This window comes from Oncorhynchus gorbuscha, linkage group LG03, assembly GCF_021184085.1.
Source record: "Oncorhynchus gorbuscha isolate QuinsamMale2020 ecotype Even-year linkage group LG03, OgorEven_v1.0, whole genome shotgun sequence".
Lineage (NCBI taxonomy): Eukaryota > Metazoa > Chordata > Actinopteri > Salmoniformes > Salmonidae > Oncorhynchus > Oncorhynchus gorbuscha.
Window position 1 is genome coordinate 72629502 of NC_060175.1, and position 21631 is coordinate 72651132.

Consider the following 21631-nt stretch of genomic DNA (forward strand, 5'->3'; position numbering starts at 1 on the left):
CCACTAAGAGCAGTGGTCAGCTCCTGGCGAGAGTGCAGTGTGTAATAGAGGCTAAATGAGTAGCTTGCGCTTCTCTCGCTCTCTCTCTCTGCCCAGTCTGTCATTACAGCAAGAACAGCAAGCGCAACTCCTTCTAGCCAACAGCCACCCACAGTACAGGGTCTAGTGAGCTCCCTCAGGTTGCATCTGCAGTGACACCCTATTCCCTATACAGTCCACTACTTTTGGCCAGACCCTCATGGGTTCTGGCCAAAATAAGTGCACTACACTGAGTGTGAAAAACATTATAGACTGACCAGGTGAAAGCTATGGTCCCTTATTGATGTCACTTGCTAACTCAGTGTAGATGAAGGGGAGGAGCCAGGTTTTGAAGCTTTGAGACAATTGAGACATGGATTGTGTATGTGTGCCATTCAGAGGGTGAATGGGCAGGACAAAAGATTGAAGTGTCTCTTAACAGGATACAGTAGTAGGCGCCAGGTTTGAGTGCGTCAAGAACTGCAACAGTGCTGGGTTTTTCATGCTCAACAGTTTCCTGTTTGTATCAAGAATGGCCCACCGCCCAAAGAACATCCAACCAACTTGACACAATTGTGAGAAGCATTGGAGTCCACGTGGAACGCTTTCAACACCTTGTTTAGAGTCCATGCCCCAACGAATTGAGGCTTGTTAGGAAGATGTTCCTAATGTTTTGTACACAGTGTATATGAGTCTTTCCAGAAGTAGTGCACTACATAGGGAATAGGATGCATTTAGCTTGTTAGTAGAACTATATAAGGAGAGGGTGCTATAGGTTTGATATGGGATGAGTTGTCCGGCCATCCAATGTGCTCTGGGACGAGAAGCACTTTATAAATGCATGACGTTCATGATGATTGGAGAGAAAGACACAACGATAGGTGGGGAGAGATGAAGAGAGCCAGACAAAACACAAAGGAGGAAGGATAGGGTAAGGTGAAGGTCAACAGCAAAAGGCTTGGGGAGAGGCTTGGAGAGGAAAATAGAGGGGCGAGGTCACCACAGTGAAAGGAGGAGGAGAGGAATGAGCAGATGGATGGGTGGACGCAGACAGAGAAAGAGGTAATTGTACACCCACCACCAGTCTGGTTTGTTTGTCTCTTAGACAGTCAGTCTCGTCACATCTGGTGAGGGTGGGCCGCTCCAAACCTGCCACGAGATGCGACTAAATTTAGAACCCTTTCCCAGGAGAACTTGTGTGAGTGTGCACGAGTGCCTGAGTGTGACCGTGTGCGTGGAGGAGAGAGTCAGAGCCAAAGCCCTGGGTGTATTACGTAACGGTTGGCACTTCAGTCACAGTTTGTCGGGAATGATCCAGCATCCCATTTAGAGACACAATAAGATGCAAACAGTGTCAGAGACTAGACTCTGACTCACTAAGAACCCCCTAACCCAGGGATGGGCAACTTTGATGGGGATGGGAGCCCAAAATGCTGAACTCATCATGAGAGGCCGTAGTTGCCCGTGGGTCTGGGTACACATGTGCATAGCCCCCCCCCCCCCCCCCCCCCACACACACTGTGAGGAAAAACACTTTAGCAGCCCCCCTATTAACAGTAGAGAGAACATTTTTACATGATGGTGTTAATTTCCTCCAATTCTACACAATTTGCCATGGGCCGAGCAAACGTTGCAGTTTTAATGCAAGTTTTCTGCATTTTACACATTTTACCAATGGGCAAAATGGGCAAAGAGAAGATTTAGCCATTTTATAACACATTTCATGCAATTATACAAAATGTTCTGTTTTAAAGCTAATTTCATGCAATTCAACAAATGTTTCCATAGGGTGGAGATACATTTTTGCAAGATTTAATGAGACACCACATGGCTGTGGACACCTACTTGTAAAGTATGTGGACACCTGTTTGTCAAAGATCTCATTCCAAAATCATGGGCAATAATATGGAGTTGGTCCCCCTCCTTTGCTGCTAAAGCCTCCACTCTTCTGGGAAGGCTTTCCACTAGATGTTGGAACATTTCTGGGGGGGCGACAAGATTGTTAGTGAGGTCGGGAAAGGATGTTTGGTGATTAGGCCTGGCTCTCAGTCAGCGTTTCAATTCATCCCAAAGGTGTGCGATGGGGTTGGTGCAGGCCAGTCAAGTTCCCGAGTTGCGCAGTGGTCTAAGACACTGCATCTCATTGCAAGTGGTGTCACTGCAGTACCTGGTTTGAATCCAGGCTACATCACATCTAGCCGTGATTGGGAGTCCCATAGGGCGGCACACAATTGGCCCAACATCTTCCGGTTTTGGCCCGGGTAGGCCGTCATTGTAAATAATAATTTGTTCTTAACTGACTTGCCTAATTAAATAAAACATGTATTAAAAATTTCTTCCACACCAGTCTCGACAAACATTTTTTGTATGGATCTCATGCTGAAACAGGAAAGGGCCTTCCCCAAACTGTTACCACAAAGTTGGAAGCACAGAATCGTCTAAAATGTCATTTTATGCTGTAGCGTTAAGATTTCCCTTCATTGGAACTAAGGGGCCTAGCCAGAACCATGAGCCAGCCCCAGACCATTATTACTCCTCCACCAAACTTTACAGTTGGTACTATGCATTCGGGTAGGTAACATTCTCAAGGTATCCACCAAACCCAGATTCGGTCTTCCTATTGCTCCAGAGTCCAATGACTGAGAGCTTTACACCACTCCAACCAAACATTTAGCATTGCGCATGGAGATCTTAGGCTTGAGTTCGGCTGCTTGGCCATGGAAACCCATTTCATGAATCTCCCGATGAACAGTTCTTGTGCTCACGTTGCTTCCAGAGTTAGTTTGGACCCGAGGATACAATTTTTACAAGCTTTAACACTCGGCAGTCAAATTCTGTGAGCTTGTGTATCTTACTACTTTGCGGCTGAGCCGTTGTTGCTTCTAGACATTTCCACTTCACGATAACAGCACTTACAGTTGACCAGGGCAGCTGTAGCAGGGCAGAAATTTGACGGACTGACTTGTTGGAAAGGTGGCGTCCTATGACGGTGCCACATTGAGTCACAGCTCTTCAGTAAGGCCATTCTACTGTCAATGTTTGTCTATGGAGATTGCATGGCTGTGTGCTCAATTTTATACAATATTATTTTTTCATCAATCTACAGACAATACCCCATAATGCCAAAGCGAAAACAGGTTTTTAGAAATGTTTGCAAATTTATAAAAAAATATATATATATATTTATATAATTATTTAGACCCTTTGCTATGAGACTTGAAATTGAGCTCCGGTGCATCCCGTTTCCATTGATCATCCTTGATGTTTCTACAACTTGATTGGAGTACACCTGTGGGTAAATTCAATTTATTGGACATGATTTGGAAAGGTACACACCTGTCCATATAAGGTCCCGCAGTTGACAGTGCATGTCAGAGCAGAAACCAAGCCATGGGGTCGAAGGAATTCTCCATAGAGCTCCGAGACAGGATTATGTCGAGGCACAGATCTGCGGAAGAAGTTTGGTGAAGAAGTTCTGATGGTCACTCTGACAGAGCTCTGGATTTCCTCTGTGGAGATGGGAGAACCTTCCAGAAGGACAACCATCTCTGCAACACTCCACCAATCAGGCCTTTATGGTAGGGGTGGTCAGACGGAAGCCACTCTTCAGTAAAAGGCCTGTTTTGGAGTTTGCCTAAAGGCACCTAAAGGACTCTCAGACCATGAGAAACAAGATTCTCTGGTCTGATGAAACCAAGATTGAACTTTTTGGCCTGAATGCTAAGCGTCATGTCTGGAGGAAACCTGGCACTGCTCATCCCTACAGTGAAGCATGGTGGTGGTAACATCATGCTGTGGGGATTTCTTTAAGCTGCAGAAACTGGGAATCTAGTCAGGATCGAGGGAAAGATGAATGGAGCAAAGTACAGAAAGATCCTTGATGAAAACCTGCTCCAGAGCACTTAGGACCTCAGACTGGGGCGAAGGTTCACCTTCCAACAGGACAAGCACACAGCCAAGACAACACAGTGTGTTCGGGACAAGTCTCTGAATGTCCATGAGTGGCCCAGCCAGGGCCCGGACTTGAACTTTATTGAACATCTCTGGAGAGACCTGAAAATAGCTGTACACGATGCTCCACTTCCAACCTGACAGAGCTTGAGAGGATCTGCATAGAAAAATGGGAGAAACTCCCCAAATACAGGTGTGCCAAGCTTGTAGTGTCATGCTGTCCAAGGTGCTTCAACAAAGTACTGCGTAAAGGGTCTGAACACTTATGTAATTGTGATATTCCAGTGAATATATTTTTAATTTTGCAATGATTTTGAAAACCCAGTTTTTTTGCTTTGTCATTATGGGGTATTGTGTAAAGATTGAAAAAAAATAACATTCATTCATTTTAGAATAAGGCTGTGACGTCACAAAATATTGGTATTTATTATTTTTATAGTTTGTTTGTGGAAATTGACCCGAGGGCCTTCAAAAGGGGGGTGGGCCCGCAGGTCGCTCCTCCCTGCATTATGCTGGAGTTGCATCCAGTTCACATTGTGGGACTTTGTTGTTGTCGAGCTCGATGATTATAGGAACACAAAACAAAGTGATTATTTTAACGGGAAGCGCGATGACAATGCTACTTCTGTCTCCTTAAATTCGTATGATTCAGCATTGCCATCAGAATGCCAAGACGTACACACGCAACTTTCACAAAGAGTAGCTGTGTAATCTGGAATTTGCAACACAGTAAATCTTCTCTGCGCTCACTCCTTCCGTTGAAAATATCCAGCAAAGCCATTTTAGACGAGATGAGACGCATATCTAGCTATTAAAATGTATTGAAAATGTAGAGGTAATGGGAAGAGAATAAATCTTCAGCATTAAAGGCGTCGTTCAGTGAAAGCACATATGTTTTTCCTTACCATAAGGACCAGGAGTGACCGCAATCCACTCTTTGGTTTTGTTCAACTGACAACAAATGGAAACACATTTCTAAATGTATATGTTTTTCAAACCTTTTAAGGCATAACTATATGTTAAATCTTTTGGGATGGTGGAGACATCTCCTTTAATGTTTAACTTTCAATTTACCTGGTGTTTATTAATCAAATTCTTGTTTGGCACACTGGTGTAGCCACACGTTACAATAGTTCGGTGGAATGCATTTTAGTCACGCCAATGAAGTAAGTTGATGTTGTTTGTGAGAAGCATTTGATTACTGCTCTCTCTGACTATATTTCATACAGTCAGGCGGATTATTTGACTGGATAATTACAAGACAGACTCCACATTTGACTTGGTGTTTTTTTCTGTAGGGAATGAACTCTGGTTTGTTATTCAACTGTTTCTCTCTGTGTCTCTCTGTGTGTCTCTCGCTGTCTCTTTCTCTCTGTGTGTGTATGAACTCCTGTCTGTGTGTGTTGCAGTGAATGTAACAGTAACAGGGATTCTGTCCTGTCATACACAAGTGTGCGTAGCAACAGCTCTTACCTGGGGAGTGACGAGATGGGTTCGGGTAAGAAACGGTTCATGAAGACTAGACTAAGATGTTTATACATTAAAGAAGCCACATTGGTTTGCCTTATGTGGGAAAATGTTCAGAATCTCCTTGTAGATGGTGTCCAGTTTATTCTTTCTTTATTTTTCTTTCCTCCTTTCTTTCCTTCTTTCTTTCCTTCTTTCTTTCTCAGGTGACGAGCTGCCCTGTGACATGAGGATTCCCTCAGACAAGCAGGACAAGCTGCATGGCTGTCTGGAGCACCTTTTCAACCAGGTGCAGCATCTCTACCACTATCCTCTGTGCAATCCGCTTCCATGGCTTTGCCAACCCACATCTCACTCTGTTTTTGTAAGCCATGCTTTTAATGGTTACCACGGTGTTGTGTGTAATGTAAACACTGCTTGGCACTAATATCATACACCAACACGCGTACACACACTTACACAGACGTTCTCTCTCGCTCACACACACACACGTACTCGCTCTCGCTTTCTCTCCCTCTCTCTCACACACACACACACACAGCTTTTCCATTAGCCTTCAGAAACATTTGGCACAGATCATGTTTATCGTAATCAGTAGTAGGAATCATCTGCAGTACTTTGTTTTGCAATCTCTTTGTCATCTTCCTCGCATCTCCTCTTACACATCTCATGCCCTTTGACCTCTCCCATACTCCCTCAGGGGCACGGCCATTTTTGCTTCCGTCAATTACCCGGGGCCCCAGTTTCCTGTTGTTGTTGTTGAGGGACTGAGGCCAGCCTCTGTCTGACTGGTTGTGACTGTCATCTGCAGGTGGATTCCATCAATAGCCTGCTCAAAGGGCCCGTCATGACCAAGGCCTGCGAGGAAACCAAGCACTTTCACCCCGATCACACTCAGCCAGGTGCCCGCTACATTTAGTGTGTGTGAGTGTGTAAGGTATGCCTGAGTGCATGCTTGTTTAGAGAGAGAAAGAGACTTGTCTGGGTATCACTGAGAAATGTGTGTGTGTGTGTGTGTGTGTGTGTGTGTGTGTGTGTGTGTGTGTGTGTGTGTGTGTGTGTGTGTGTGTGTGTGTGTGTGTGTGTGTGTGTGTGTGTGTGTGTGTGTGTGTGTGTGTGTGTGTGTGTGTGTGTGTGTGTGTGTGTGTGTGTGTGGATATGAAATGGTGTTACACTGAAGAATTGTCCTAGAATTTTATATTGCTAATTCATTGACACGTCATGTTTTCTGAACAGAGTTCCGTCACACTGAGGACTGGACGGTACGCTGTCGCTACATCATCCACAAAAACATCCAGGAGGACCCTTGGAACCTGCCCAGCTCCATCAAGACACTGGTGGAGAGCCTACAGAGATTTGTGGATGGTCAGTAGAAAACGCACACGCACCATAAGCACACATCGCACACACAAACGCATAGCTACAGTAGAAACACATGCGTATTACTTAGGTAATAAAAGCCACATTTTTCTGTAGATGGGAAGAACCAGCTGCTTCTGGCCCTGCTCAAATGTACAGGTAAGCCTTATGTCAGCCGTGTGTGTGTGTGTGTGTTCCCTTTGAAGTGTGCTGTGCCATATGGCGGCTGTTAATGGTCCTGTCCTCATGAATGAGTCAGTGTGATAGAGCAGATTGTAAACCCCCTGGCTATGTTTGATTAGAGTTTACACACCACTCTGAGGACAGTCCGGTTGATGGTAAGAGTGGTTGTCAAAAAGCCTGTCTTACCGCCGTCTCGTGCTCTTTCTTTTACCCTTCCCACCTCTCTCTCTAGAATTTCAATTTGCTCCCTTCCTCTTACCTCTCTTCCACCGGCCTATTGCTCACGTCTTTCCACTATTCTCCTCTGTGCTCCTCCCTCTAGTCACTTGGAAAATTCCCTGTATAGTCTATCCCCTGTATAGACTATCCCCTGTATAGTCTATTCCCTGCCTTCCATATTGTTTGTACGTTGCTGATTTTATAAATGTCCTGTAAGAAGTTAGTAAAGCAAATGTCTCTGAAAATAAAATGGTTGTCTTATTTTCCCCTTCCTCCGAGTGGCATAGCGGTCTCAGGCACTGCAATTCAGTGCTAGAGGCGTCACTACAGAACCTGGTTCGATTCCAGGCTGTATCACAACCGGCCGGGATTGGGAATCCCATAGGGCGGCGCACAATTGGCCCAGCGTCGTCCGGGTTAGGGTTTGGCCGGGGTAGGCCGTCATTGTAAATAAGAATTTGTTCTTAACTGACTTGCCTAGTTAAGTGAAGGTTAAAAAAAAGAATCCTCCTCCCCACCCCAGACACGGCTCTGCAGCTGCGGCGGGACGTGATTTTCTGCCAGAGTGCGGCGGGTGCCGTGTGCACTCTGGCCGAGCAGCTCCTGGCGGCACTGCGTGCCCGCTTCAACAACGCCGGCGAGTACGAGGAGGACAGCAAGGAGACGAGCCGCAAGTGGCTGGAACAGGCGGCCGCCATTGGCGTGCTGCTCAACTTCCAGGCCTCACTGGCGCCACACGTGGTAAGAGACGGCGACTGTAAAGCAGGGCTCCTCGACCCTGTTCCTGGAGAGCTACCATGTTGTAGGTTTTCGCTTCTACCCTGATCTAGCGCGCCTGGTTCTAATGGCTAGCTGGTTGATAAGCTGAAAGTGGGGTTGGAGTGATGACCTACAGGAGGGTGGCACGACAGGAACAGGGCTGTAGAGCCCTGCTGCTTTGAACAAACACTTTAAACTTTTACTGATGTGATTTATTTACCTTTGGACAGTCTGCAGACTTGGGTCACAATAGTGGAGTTGTGTTTGAATTAAGTTTAACCAATCATATGAATCCATTTCATTTCTATTTGAACCTTTGTCTTTTACTCCGTCGAGGTCAAAATACCTGTTTTTCATAGATGTTTTATCTCCAGTAAAAACGTATTTTCTTTAAATACACATTAAAAACACAATTCAAAACAGCAATGTCCCATAGGCAGACGGGCACCAATGTAGAAATGTCTATCCATCAAGAATCACCAATAGAATGGTATAAGGGTGTAACTATAATGGCTCTGTACTGTGTTGATCCAGAAAGAAGGGTGCCATTGACTGTCTGAGTCCTCTTTCCACACTCCGCTGTCACCATTGGCCGCTATGCTGAAACAGTGAGCCCTGGGCTCATATTCACTAAGAGTCTCAGAGTGCTGATCTAGGATCAGGTCCCCACTGTCCACACAATCGTCTTCATTAGGATCTAAAAGGAAAAAAACATTCTATATCAAAACTCTTAATCTGAGACGCTTTGTGAATACGGCCCCTGGCCTGTTAGCTGAGCTCTTTGGTTTCTCTCTACCGTGTAGAAGGAGGAGAGGACGATGCTGGAGGATACCAAGGCGGCCCTGTTGGACCTGGACAAAGTCACTGTGTTCTTCCGCCAGCTGGAGGATGAATGCCTGGTCGCAAGTAAGTAGACCCTTTCCCATAGCAACCACATATTTTCTTAGCAACGGTGGCCAGTCAACGGAGTTTTCAGTGGTGATTACATGTGGCGGTTGGAGACACACACACACACACACACACCTTGCATGTCAACCACAACAAAGGGCTTTGTTACTGTAGACCCAGAGTTTTCCCCGTCATACAATTGCAGCTTAATTTCAATGAAACACCTCGGGTCAAACCCAGCTTCGCTGAAAGATTTGTACTTTCCAGTCTGTTCCTTTTCAAGAACCGCATGGTGATATGGTGATATGGTGATATGGTGAGCCAAGACTGCTGCTCTAAGCAAGCACATCAGTTGCATTTCACATTCTGGGGGAGAAAGCCACGGATAAAACAGGGATGTACTATTCTAGGTTACTGCTCGGCAGTAAGCATAACTGTATACACACACACACACACACACACACACACACACACACACACACACACACACACACACACACACACACACACACACACACACACACACACACACACACACACACACACACACACACACACCCCTCCCTCCCCCCTCCTTTAAAAACCTTTTTACACTGAAATCGCTTTTTGGAAAACATGCCCACTTCAGCAGAATGGCGCGGCCGTTGCTTAGGCAATCAGTCTGTTTGTGGCTGTGAGCTCGCCTGACAGTATTGATTTGATAAAAGGCTGTTCAGCAAGCAGAGAGGAAGGGTTCGTCTAAACCATCACACTCAATCCAAAAGGATTATGGGTAGATGGTCTTCAGGAGGCGATGCGCTGACCTCACAGGGGGTTGTGTTGTTCTTAGGGTTTCCCCCATAGCTTTGGATGGTGTTGGTGGGCCACTGAAGCAAGAATCCATACCAATGATGCCTATGTCTGATTAACTACCAACCCATCAAATGAAATATGTAATAGATCGGTGGATGTTGCCAAGTGTAGAACGCTGAGTACTAATGTTGTATTTGTGTAACAGGATTTAAATGCAACATTCTGATCTCTGTTATCTGTAAGTAAACCGTCATGCTACGTCAATCAGTGGTCCAGTGTGTACTAGTCACCTCATGCCTAAGTGAAGGGAAAAGCAACCAGGGCCCGTATTTATCAAGTGTCTAAGAGTAGGTGTGCTGATCTCGGATCAGCTCCTCCCTGTCCATAATAATCTGCTTCTGTTATGATCTGAAGGGCCAAACTGATCAGCGCTCTGCCTTTTTAGACGGTTAATAAATACAGGCACAGAACTCTATGAAGTCATTTAACATTAAGCCAAACTAAGCAGTGTTGTGTTCCCCAGACACGCCGGTGTGTTACCACGTGGAGGGCAGCCGGCAGGCCCTAAAGGTCACCCTGTATCTGGACAGCTGCCACTTCAGTGAGCTCCCCACTCGCTTGCAGAACGGGGGCAGCCTCAAACTGCACACCGTGCTCTTCACCAGGGGTGAGTAGGAACAGAACAGCCCTCTAGTCTACCTCCACGCAAAGGTGGCTGAACTCAATTGAGTCGACTCGAGTCAAATCATCAACCAATCAAAGTGTCGTTGAGTTGAGACGAATCATCATTGACTCAGTTAGCTGAATTCATATGAGTCCAGTTGGATTGTCATCAAATCCTAATTGAATCACGGTTCACTGAATTGAGTCAAGTCAAGTCAATTGGCATTGGATGGAATTTGATGAAATGCACTAAGCAAACGTTAAGGAAATATGTTGCAGGTTCACAAATACACAGCTCTTCACAATGTAGAGGAATTTACCCTATCAATTTGCTATAATCTTGACTATGCACACAGTGTTGCAGATACAGTAGAAATTAGATGTATGGAACAATTTCTTCATTTATTCACCTGTAACATTCCCGGAGAAGTCCTGCCAGCCTCTCGGTCTACACTATGATCATGTCTGCATCCCAAATGTGCACAAAAGTAATCTATCGTATATGGAATCGGGGGCTGTTTGGGATTCAGCCCCATATATCTATAATAATTCACAGTACACTAGCAGGGGGCATTGAATCAGTATCTCTTAATCTCCTAACTGATTAGGTGCTAAATGTTCTAGTGAAAATGCCAGCGTGAAAGTGGCTATAGAGTTTCACAAACAAAATACTAATTCTAGAGGATTTGCTATATATTTACCATTGGCATTGTGGTAACTACCATTTGAGGGACGGACTGTGTAAGTCTAACCGGGAGATGTATTCTGTGCTTATCACGCCGCTCCCCCTCTGTGTTTTCACTGCGGCGCTCTTTCCACCTGCACCGGGCCAGTATAAGTGGCTGGAATAATGCTTCATTCCCTGTGCTAGGGAACTATTCATTTTCCATGCACGTGCCAATTGGGACAATAAAGGAAGGCTCCCGTTGTTAAGTGGCTGCCTCAAAGAAGAAGCCTGTGATGAAATGTAATACCGTACTGCAGTCAGAGGACTAGGAATAAACGGGCTGTTAGCGCCACCTATAGGCCGCTTCTATGGAATACAGTTGTTGAATTAAATACAGATTCACTTGTCAGAGACTGACTTTGGTAGAGCTGTCACTTTTAGATGTGAAGTGTTGTCGATGTGTAGGTTACAATGTGGTTACTTGTCCCACATACACGCAAACCTGCTGAGCGCAGGTCATAGAATGTGAGCGCAGGTCATAGAATGTGAGCGCAGGTCATAGAATGTGAGCGAAGGTCATAGAATGTGAGCGCAGGTCATAGAATGTGAGCGCAGGTCATGGAATGTGAGCGCAGGTCATGGAATGTGAGCGCAGGTCATGGAATGTGAGCGCAGGTCATAGAATGTGAGCGCAGGTCATAGAATGTGAGCGCAGGTCATGGAATGTGAGCGCAGGTCATGGAATGTGAGCGCAGGTCATGGAATGTGAGCGCAGGTCATGGAATGTGAGCGCAGGTCATGGAATGTGAGCGCAGGTCATGGAATGTGAGCGCAGGTCATGGAATGTGAGCGCAGGTCATGGAATGTGAGCGCAGGTCATGGAATGTGAGCGCAGGTCATGGAATGTGAGCGCAGGTCATGGAATGTGAGCGCAGGTCATGGAATGTGAGCGCAGGTCATGGAATGTATGTGTGTGTGTGTGTGTGGGTAGGTGTACTGTGTTATTAATGTGCTACCTCTGTCCCATGGTCAGCCCTGGAGAGGCCAGAGGGAGTGTCCCAACAGGACTGCGTGTCCATGGAGGAGTTCCAGCAGCGTACCAACGCCGTCTCACTCGAGAAGGTTAAAGCCTACTACCGAAAACTCAGGTAGAAATCTACACACTTTATATACAGTCATATTCATTGTAGTACCCACTGACATAGTCAAACCCAGGTTGTCACCTGACACATGGCAATATGTATTGTAGTACCCACTGACATAGTCAAACCCAGGTTGTCACCTGACTTAATGACTGTAGTAATGCAATAGGTTGTCACCTGACTTAATGCAATATGTACCCACTGACATAGTCAAACCCAGGTTGTCACCTGACTTAATGCAATATGTATTGTAGTACCCACTGACATAGTCAAACCCAGGTTGTCACCTGACTTAATGCAATATGTATTGTAGTACCCACTGACATAGTCAAACCCAGGTTGTCACCTGACTTAATGCAATATGTATTGTAGTACCCACTGACATAGTCAAACCCAGGTTGTCACCTGACTTAATGCAATATGTATTGTACTACCCACTGACATAGTCAAACCCAGGTTGTCACCTGACTTAATGCAATATGTATTGTAGTACCCATCACTGTATTGAACTACTTTATTCCTATGCTGATTAGTTTGGCTACTGTATTCGCTGTAGAAATTTACTTTTGTCTGAAGTTTTTACAGAGTAAATAGAATATCAACGGGTCAATTCATTGGTCAATTGCGTTCATATTGAATGATAACTCATTGTGTTCTAACAGGGCTTTTTACCTGGAGAAGTCAAATCTACCCACTGACTCTAACACCACGGCTATGAAGATAGACCAGGTAAACAGAAATCAAAATGGCTCTCTGTTTACAAACAAGCTCAGGGGCAGTACTTAAATATATATTTTTATTTTTTATGTTTAACCCCTATTTCTCCCCCATTTCGGGGTATCCAATTTCGTAGTTACAGTTTTGTCTCATCTCTGCAACTCCCGTATGGACTCGGGAGAGGTGAAGGTTGAGAGCTGTGCGTCCTCCGAAACACAACCCAACCAAGCCGCACTGCTTCTTGACACAATGCCCACTTAACCCAGAAGCCAGCCACACCAATGTGTCGGAAGGAAACACCGTACACCTGGCGACCGTGTCAGTGTGCACTGCGCCCAGCCTGTGGCGATGTGACAAGGACATCCCTGCCGTCCAAACCCTCTCCTAACCCGGACGACGCTGGGTCAATTGTGCGCCGCCCCATGGGTCTCCCGGTCACCGCTGGCTGCAAAAGAGCCTGGATTCGAACCCAGAATCTGTAGTGGCACAGCTAAAACTGCGATGCAGTGCCTTAGACCACTGCGCCACTCGGGAGGCCCAGGGGCAGTACTTTTGAAAGGAAAGTTGGAGTACACCTTTAAGATTTTAACCCCTAAACCTCTGTCCCTCCCAGCTCCTACGACCCCTTAACACCCTGGACGACCTATGTCGCCTGATGCACTCGTACCTGAATGTGCGTCCCAACGCAACGGGCCACCTGTCGGGCGTCAGCGTGCTGTGTGTGTCCTCGGAGCTGTGCAACCGCCTGGGCGCCTGCCACATCACCATGTGTGCCACCGGGATGCAAAGGTTAGTCGTTTGAACTTGAAAGTGACACATAAGGGCTGACAGTTTACGTGTCAGCTTGAGCAAACACTCATGAATGTCAATGCATTGCTGTGTCAGATGCATTGCTTAAACATGCATTATGCAATGTATGCATTACCCACCTCAAAATGGTGTATTTTCAACCCCTTCTCCTATTAGCCTCCACACAGCAGCCTTTACATAACACTGTTCTCGCATGACACATAGTTAAAAGACTGTTGACCTACTAACCTCTGACCTTTTGTGTTGAGTAGGTGCACCCTGAGCGTGACCCTGGAGCAGGCCATGATCCTGGCACGGAACCACAGCCTCATGCCCCGCTGCATCATGCAGACCATGGACATCATGCGGAAACAGGTGCCCTGAACACACCCTTCAGCGCTTTACATCCTTAGCAACAGATCTCGGACCTGGGTCGTATTCATTAGGGCACACCGTAACAAAACATTTTGCAATGGAAACCGAATGTTTCTTAGAGGGACTACCTGAATTTGTCCTATATGTTTCAGTCCGTTTTCTTCCGTTTGGTGCATAATAATTACAACACAGATCTCTCTCTATCACCTTTGTTAATATTTAATGGAAACTGAACATGAAAGGAGGCAACTTCCACCTACTGTATACCATAGCCTTACCAAGCAGTACCGAAGTGGCAAACAAGACTTCACTTTTAACCTTGGTTAATTCTAAAACATTCACTACATACGATGCAGTGGAACGGGTACATTTAGTTTACACATAGTTGTTTTTCACCAATAAGTGTGGGTCGCTCTTAACCTAAAGGCATTAAGTAGGAATACAACTTTAAGTACACTGTCTGAGCAGATAGATGATTTGTGTACAGGAGCTAGAACTACGTGGGCACTTGTCCTCAGTGTAAATATCTCAACATTGTCTCACCCTCTCTTCTCTGATAGGGCACCAGGGTCGAGATCTCGGCTAAAAACCTCAAAGTGATGGATCAGATGCCACCCGCAGCCCCAAGGTACAGACAATAGTTCCAAAGTAGTTTGAAAGTACTAACCTGGTTCCAGGTCTGTTTGTGCTGTTTGAATCGACAGCACAAACAGGTCTGGATGCTTGCTACGCTAAGTCCAGATCTTCATTTCTTATTTTTCCTCCTTTCCCACAGGCTCTTCAAGTTGTGTCTACCCCCCCAAGACGGAGATCTATAAAAGAAAGGGATGCTGTGTTTTTATTCCTAGTAGAGCAATTTATTTTGTATTAGCGACATACTGAAGCCTCGGTGACTAGAGATCATGGATGAATGGGTAAGGTAGAATGGGGGAGGAGGAAGAACAGGGAGCTCTCTGCTCTCCTCTCCCATCCAGGAGTCATAGATATAAATGTGCTACCCCCCCAACCATGTCCCCGAATGGAACATTCCAGCAGTGGAACATAAAGTGTCTGGATCCCACAGGGTCTGTGGTGTCATGTATAGCCCCCCCCCCCTGTGACATGAGACTGCTGTCACTGACCTGGCAACCCGTCACTAACCTGGTAATTCATTGCTGGGAACCTAGAGAGGAGTGTGGGGATGGTGACATCAGACAAGACATGACCTAACAGAAATATGTCCGCCACCACGACAATGCTCACACCGGGCTATTATCAACTGGGTTAACGCAAAAACCGCTTGTAGCAGACATTCTTCTTCTTTATCCACTTTGCCTTGGACTGCAACGCCAGTGTGTGGTATCTTTGTCAGACAGCGTGTCTGGTATTGCAGCTAGGAACAGAAGGCACTGCATCAAGGAGGAGGGAAGAGTGAAATGATAGGGATGGATGGAAAGATGGATGGTATGGGCTGCCCTTTGCCTTAGCCCCCCTTGCATGCGGCGAATGTGCAATTACTGTAGGCTAGTGTGAGTACTGTATTACTGCACTATGACGCATAGTGATTTATTGTATTACTCAATAATATCAGGTATTCAAGAATTGAAAGCATTCCAGCCTACGCATCATGCAGTATTTAATGGAGCAATGGCATGCCCTGTTTTGATTTTTTTTAAACTCCTTATCTATTTTTTTATGTTTTGATTTTGCCTTTGTTATTTCCTCGGGAGTTTGATCTGTTGACAAGTGTTAAAATGCAGGGAGTTTTGTTCAGAATGAATAGGAAGGGGAGTTTTAATCTGAGTCGGAAACAAGCTAACTTTATCTAATCTCAAGCTTTTTTTGTTTTCCAATCTGCATCCCGAGTCAACAGGTTGGAATGTTTTAAGCCTTTTAAAGTATTAATATATATTCAGTAATATTAATAGTGGGAGATTGCCTCCTGTTGACCCAGCCAACTCACAAGACCTCTTTGCGATTTGATTATAATGTTTCGATATTTAAATGAGCACAAGGATTCATCTAATTACTCTGAAGTGTTAGCACAAAGTACTGTAAACTGTCCCGAGGATGATGACAACGAAGGGATCAGTGAAGTTAACTCTTGATAAACAGTAGCATTATTTTATTGAAGATGTTATATTTCTTGTATATACTTACTGTAACCAATGTCTCTGTCAGAGAAAATAGAATATGGTCTATATCTATGCCATTGGCAGCAGAGTTAATGCTATAATTTAAATGTGATTGTTTTTATGGACATAATATAGTATGTAAAATGTTTGAACTTTTTGGGGTATTCATATTGTACATTTGGACAGGGACGGATTTTGGTGTCGCATATATATCCACACTGACGACGTTGTTGACCGTTAAAATGGCTCCACTTTCGTTGGTAGCTTGGTTTGTATCTGAGTCGAGATGCTGCACTCTGACTAGTTTGCTCAGCCCTTGTTATTTATTTAGAAGCTCTTGTCAGGTCCCAGTTGAGGGTCATGTTCATTAGGCACCAAATGTATAAAAAATGTGGCACCCAAATGTTGAAGAAAAAAAAGAAGTAAAACAGGAAGGGACAACCTGGACTTGTCCAATTCGAAATGCTTACTTTTGTTTTCTGTTGCAAAACATTTATTTTTTTATGTTTTCCGAACACACCCAGATTTAAGTTCTCTTTGCAGCCTCTGGTGTTGGCATAGCTGTCATTAAGTGATCAATTGATAAATTGTTCCACTCTTACCAGGTCACCTATTGATAGAAATGTAACATTTACTTGTTTTAATTTCTCATCGCTGTACATACTTTATTTGCAATTTTATGTTGCCTGAAAATAATTGTACAAATACGTTTTTGAATATTTCTTTCTAAAAATACCATTTGTAAATTGAACTTTAACAAGCTAGTAAAATAAAATGCTATTCACAAAACATTGTTGAATTCTAAGAAGTATTGAGGTACCCATACAGTTTCTTAATTCCAGGTAAATACATTGTTACTAATTATGACTGTAAAAATATGTGTTAGGCCAAATTGTGGTCCACCTTTCTGTTAAGTTGACTTTTTTTCTTAGGGGACCCTCCCAAGAACACCTTCAGGCTCCATAATCATGGAGTCCACCACTTATTGCATTTAAACCAGTTGTGTGAGTGAAGGTCCATCATTGGCTTATAGGCCAGGCGTATGTGGTGGTTTTGTAGTGGGTGCACAATGGTGGTTGTGGTTGATTGCGTTCTAATTCATAGTCTGTGGTCTCACCCTGGTCATTATGATGATGATATGGAAATATAGACACGTACCCACAGAGAGACACCATTACATCTTCACTCTTGCATATGTGTAAGATTCTGTTTTGGATCAATCATGTCAGCCCTCTCGAATGATGTGAAATGAAAACACTGATGCCATGTTGGGTTGCCAAAAGTTTTGAGAATGACACAAATATTAATTTTCACAAAGTCTCCTGCCTCAGTGTCTAGGTATTTTTTTAGATGTTACTATGAAATACTGAAATATAATTACAAGCATTTCTTAAGTGTCGAAGGCTTTTATTGACAATTACATGAAGTTGATGCAAAGAGTCAATATTTGCAGTGTTGACCCTTCTTTTTCAAGACCTCTGCAATCCGCCATGGCATGCTGTCATTGAACTTCTGATGGCAGCCCATTCTTGCATAATCAATGCTTGGAGTTTGTCAGAATTTGTGGGTTTTTGTTTGTCCACCCGCCTCTTGAGGATTGACCACAAGTTCTCAATGGAATTAAGATCTGGGGAGTTTCCTGGCCATACCCCAAATATCGATCTTTTGTTCCCCGAGCCACTTAGTTATCACTTTTTCCTTATGGCAAGGTGCTCCGTCATGCTGGAAAAGGCATTGTTCATCACCAAACATTTCCTGGATGGTTGGGAGAAGTTGCTCTCGGAGGATGTGTTGGTACCGTTCTTTATTCATGGCTGTGTTCTTAGGCAAAATTGTGAGTGAGCCCACTCCCTTTGGCTGAGAAGCAACCCCTCACATGAATGGTCTTAGGATGCTTTACTGTTGGCATGACACAGGACTGATGGTAGCGCTCACCTCTTCTTCTCCGGACAAGCTTTTTTCCAGATGCCCCAAACAATCGGAAAGGGGATTCATCAGAGAAAATTACTTTACCCCAGTCCTCAGCAGTCCAATCCCTGTACCTTTTGCAGAATATCAGTCTGTCCCTGATGTTTTTCCTGGAGAGAAGTGACTTCTTTGCTGCCCTTCTTGACACCAGGCCATCCTCCAAAAGCCTTCGCCTCACTGTACGTGCAGATGCACTCACAACTACCCTGCTGCTATTCCTGAGCAAGCTCTGTACTGGTGGTGCCCCGATCCCGAAGCTGAATCAACTTTAGGAGACGGTCCTGACGCTAGCTGGACTTTCTTGGGCGCCCTGAATTCTTCTTCACAACAATTGAACCACTCTCCTTGAAGTTCTTGATGATCCGATAAATGGTTGATTTAGGTGCAATCTTACTGGCAGCAATGATTCCAAACACCACCCTCCTTGGACCACCCACCACCCTCCTTGGAACAATGATTCCAAGCACCACCCTCCTTGGACCACCCACCACCCTCCTTGGAACAATGATTCCAAGCACCACCCTCCTTGGACCACCCACCACCCTCCTTGGAACAATGATTCCAAGCACCACCCTCCTTTTGAAGCTTCCAGTCTGATATTCGAACTCAAAATTAGCATGACAGTGATCTCCAGCCTTGTCCTCGTCAACACTCACACCTGTGTTAACGAGAGAATCACTGACATGATGTCAGCTGGTCCTTCTGTGGCAGGACTGAAATGCAGTGGAAATGTTTTTTGGGGATTCAGTTCATTTGCATGGCAAAGAGGGACTTTGCAATTAATTGCAATTCATCTAATCACTCTTCATGACGTTCTGGAGTATATGCAAATTGCCATCATACAAACTGAGGCAGCAGACTTTGTGAAAATTAATATTTGTGTCTTTCTCAACTTTTGGCCACGACTGTACATTGATTTTACACAGCCGTTTTCTATCTGAGGGAAGTCTAATTGCTCTCTGTCCAACTGCCCCTATCGCCACTTCTACCATTAGGCCTGTCTCTAGAGGGCTTCCAGTCTTCCATACAGGGGCCCTCCGAGACTTACCTTAATAAGATATTCAGGGAGGGAGCCTTACTGCTGTAGAATGTATACTTTACTCTCAAACCAAACTATGAACATGATTGGGAAGCAACATACAGGATGATTAGGTTTGTTTCTATTTTCTTGACTAAGGAAGACTTTGCATTACTTGTGTGCAAGATATTATGAAAGCCTGAGGCTATGCTCTACCCTGTCATAACTTGACTGAGGAGCAAGACTTGAATGATGGCAAAGAGGGATATTGGAATGAATCCTTTTAGAATTTCTTAACAATCCATTGAGGCCTCTGTATTTGCATACATGAATCTTGTTTACAACTTAGACTTTAAATGAGCAAGTTCCAAGGTCATCCTAAACCATCCATTTGCCAGTTGTTCCACTCACAATGGCTTTCTTACAGACAGAATGACTCCTCAGTTACATCAGCTGTCCGGGTTGCAGGTCTCAGACGATCCCGCGGGTGAAGAATGCCAGGTGTGGAGGTCCTGGGCTGGCGTGGTTGCACGTGGTCTGTGATTGTGATGCATGTTAAACGTAATGCCAAATTCTCTAAAACAATGTTGGAGGCAGCTTATGGTAGAGAAATGAACATTAAATTCTCTAGCATCAGCTCTGGTGGATATTTGGGCACTCGGCATGCCAATTGACCAAGCCCTCAACTTGAGACATCTGTGGCGTTGTGTGACTAAACTGCACATTTTAGAGTGCCTTTTATTGTGTGCCATATCAATAAGCTGATCAATCAAATATATTTATAAAGCCCTTTTTACGTCAGCCGAAGTTAAAGTGCTATACAGAAACCCAACCTAAAACCCCAAACAGCAAGCAATGCAGATGTAGAAGCACAGTGGCTAGGAAAAACTCTAGAAATGCAGGAACCTAAGAAGAAATCTCGAGAGGAATCAGGCTCTGAGGGGTGGCCAGTCCTGATTTTAAATGGCATGATCATTACACAGGTACACCTCGTGCTGGGGAAAATAAAAGACCACTCTAAAATGTGCAGTTTTGTCACGCAATGCAACAGATGTCTCAAGGTGCACCTGTGTAGTGATCATGCTGTTTAATCTGCTTTTTGATATGCCACACCTGTCAAGTGGATGGATTATCTTGGCAAAGGAGAAATGCTCACTAACAGGGATGAAAATAAATCTCTGCACAAAATTTGAGAGCAATAAGCTTTTTTTGTTTATGGAAAATTGAGGATGTTTTATTTCAGCTGATGAAACATGGGGCCAACACTTTACATGTTGCATTTATATTTGTGTTAAGTGTATATATTTTTTATATAATTTAGCTTAGGCCTACGTGTATAGATTGTTAAATATTTAAAGCGCATTTCCCCCTACCCAAGCCTGTCAGATGGCCGGAAGGAGCTGAGAGAGAAGCCTATACAGTATAGGCTACACATTGCAGATTCGCAATCGCATGGACATTGCAATTGCTATTCCAGAGGGACACCGACTGCATTTACGAGCACACACAACACTCACCAGTGATGCTACGAGATTGAAAACTCCCGGTTTGAGTCACCTCGACTTTAGAATGGTGCAGAAAAATGTTAACGGTGGGGTTTACCCGACTCAAGCCGGAGAGAAGAAGCACAAAGTCGGCTTTGTCGGATTGGACCCCGGGGCTCCCGAATCTAGCAGGGACGGGGCGCAGCTGATTGCGGGCTCGGAAAGCACAAAGCGGACCAGTATCCTATGCAGACGGAGGTCCAGTGCCATAAGAGGTGGGAGAACGCCGAAGAAAAACCCCAGCTATAGGAAACTACAGAATTTTCTATACAATGCACTTGAAAGACCGCGGGGATGGGCGTTTATTTACCACGCTTATGTGTAAGTATACCAAGCTACTCGGATATGGAACTCAGCCTAGAGGCTAGACAAGCAAGCATGAATAATATTATGTGGCCCCGAATGTAGTGCCATAGGTTGGGGTAAGACATATCATGCGTAGCTATTTGGGGTGTGAAGTTGGACTTTTAGCCATTGTTCTTCAGTGATGCGTTTTCTGCAGATAAAAAAGGGTTGAGCAGGAGTAGACTAGTGTGTATCACCACTACCACAGCCCTTATCTGCATAGGGAAACAATATTTAGGCGAACCCACCCCCTGCATAACGTCCATGCAATCATTCACATGCATAGCAGGCCTATTTGCCAACTTTGTGCCAAACCTTTAGTACCCCCAGCCTATTGGCGCTCCTATTTTCTTTCAGCACCTTTGCCTGATGGACAGCTCCCGTGCGGCGTCTATACTTTAACTAATTGACGTTGCAGTCATGCATGGCCTGTATAGTCCGGCGGGCCAATACATACACACACGCTTCTCGATACTAAGCGGCACTGTATCAGGAAATATGCATGACAACCGCATCAACCAAAAAAAGTATATTGCCAAATGTATTAGACTAACGCGCAAGCAAGCAAGTCATTGTCTCTGAGTCATTCAAATGGATCAGCTTAGTAGTTATGAGGGCGTCAAGCACCCTGGGACTTCACTGCTGCTGAGGCT

At 44.8% G+C, this 21631-nt stretch overlaps 2 protein-coding genes across 5 annotated transcripts in view; both read left to right on the forward strand.

The window, feature by feature from the left end:
• The window catches only part of LOC124031857 (phosphatidylinositol 3,4,5-trisphosphate-dependent Rac exchanger 1 protein-like), a 116626-nt gene extending 99734 nt beyond the window's left edge, over positions 1–16892 (forward strand). Inside the window, exons 27-40 of the mRNA XM_046343626.1 lie at positions 5379–5467; positions 5643–5725; positions 6248–6338; positions 6673–6801; positions 6913–6954; positions 7721–7938; positions 8760–8862; positions 10160–10303; positions 12000–12114; positions 12771–12837; positions 13439–13614; positions 13887–13989; positions 14550–14617; positions 14765–16892. Of these exons, the coding sequence (XP_046199582.1) occupies positions 5379–5467; positions 5643–5725; positions 6248–6338; positions 6673–6801; positions 6913–6954; positions 7721–7938; positions 8760–8862; positions 10160–10303; positions 12000–12114; positions 12771–12837; positions 13439–13614; positions 13887–13989; positions 14550–14617; positions 14765–14807 (1471 nt within the window). The 3' untranslated portion in view covers positions 14808–16892. The remainder of the gene's footprint in view (positions 1–5378; positions 5468–5642; positions 5726–6247; positions 6339–6672; positions 6802–6912; positions 6955–7720; positions 7939–8759; positions 8863–10159; positions 10304–11999; positions 12115–12770; positions 12838–13438; positions 13615–13886; positions 13990–14549; positions 14618–14764) is intronic.
• Positions 16893–20483: 3591 nt separating this feature from the next.
• Positions 20484–21631, forward strand: part of LOC124031858 (potassium voltage-gated channel subfamily KQT member 2-like) — a 44093-nt gene continuing 42945 nt past the window's right edge. For all 4 annotated transcript variants that reach the window (XM_046343627.1, XM_046343628.1, XM_046343629.1 and 1 more), the window contains exon 1: positions 20484–20954. In XM_046343627.1, coding sequence (XP_046199583.1) covers positions 20542–20954 — 413 coding nt within the window. In that variant the 5' untranslated portion in view covers positions 20484–20541. The remainder of the gene's footprint in view (positions 20955–21631) is intronic.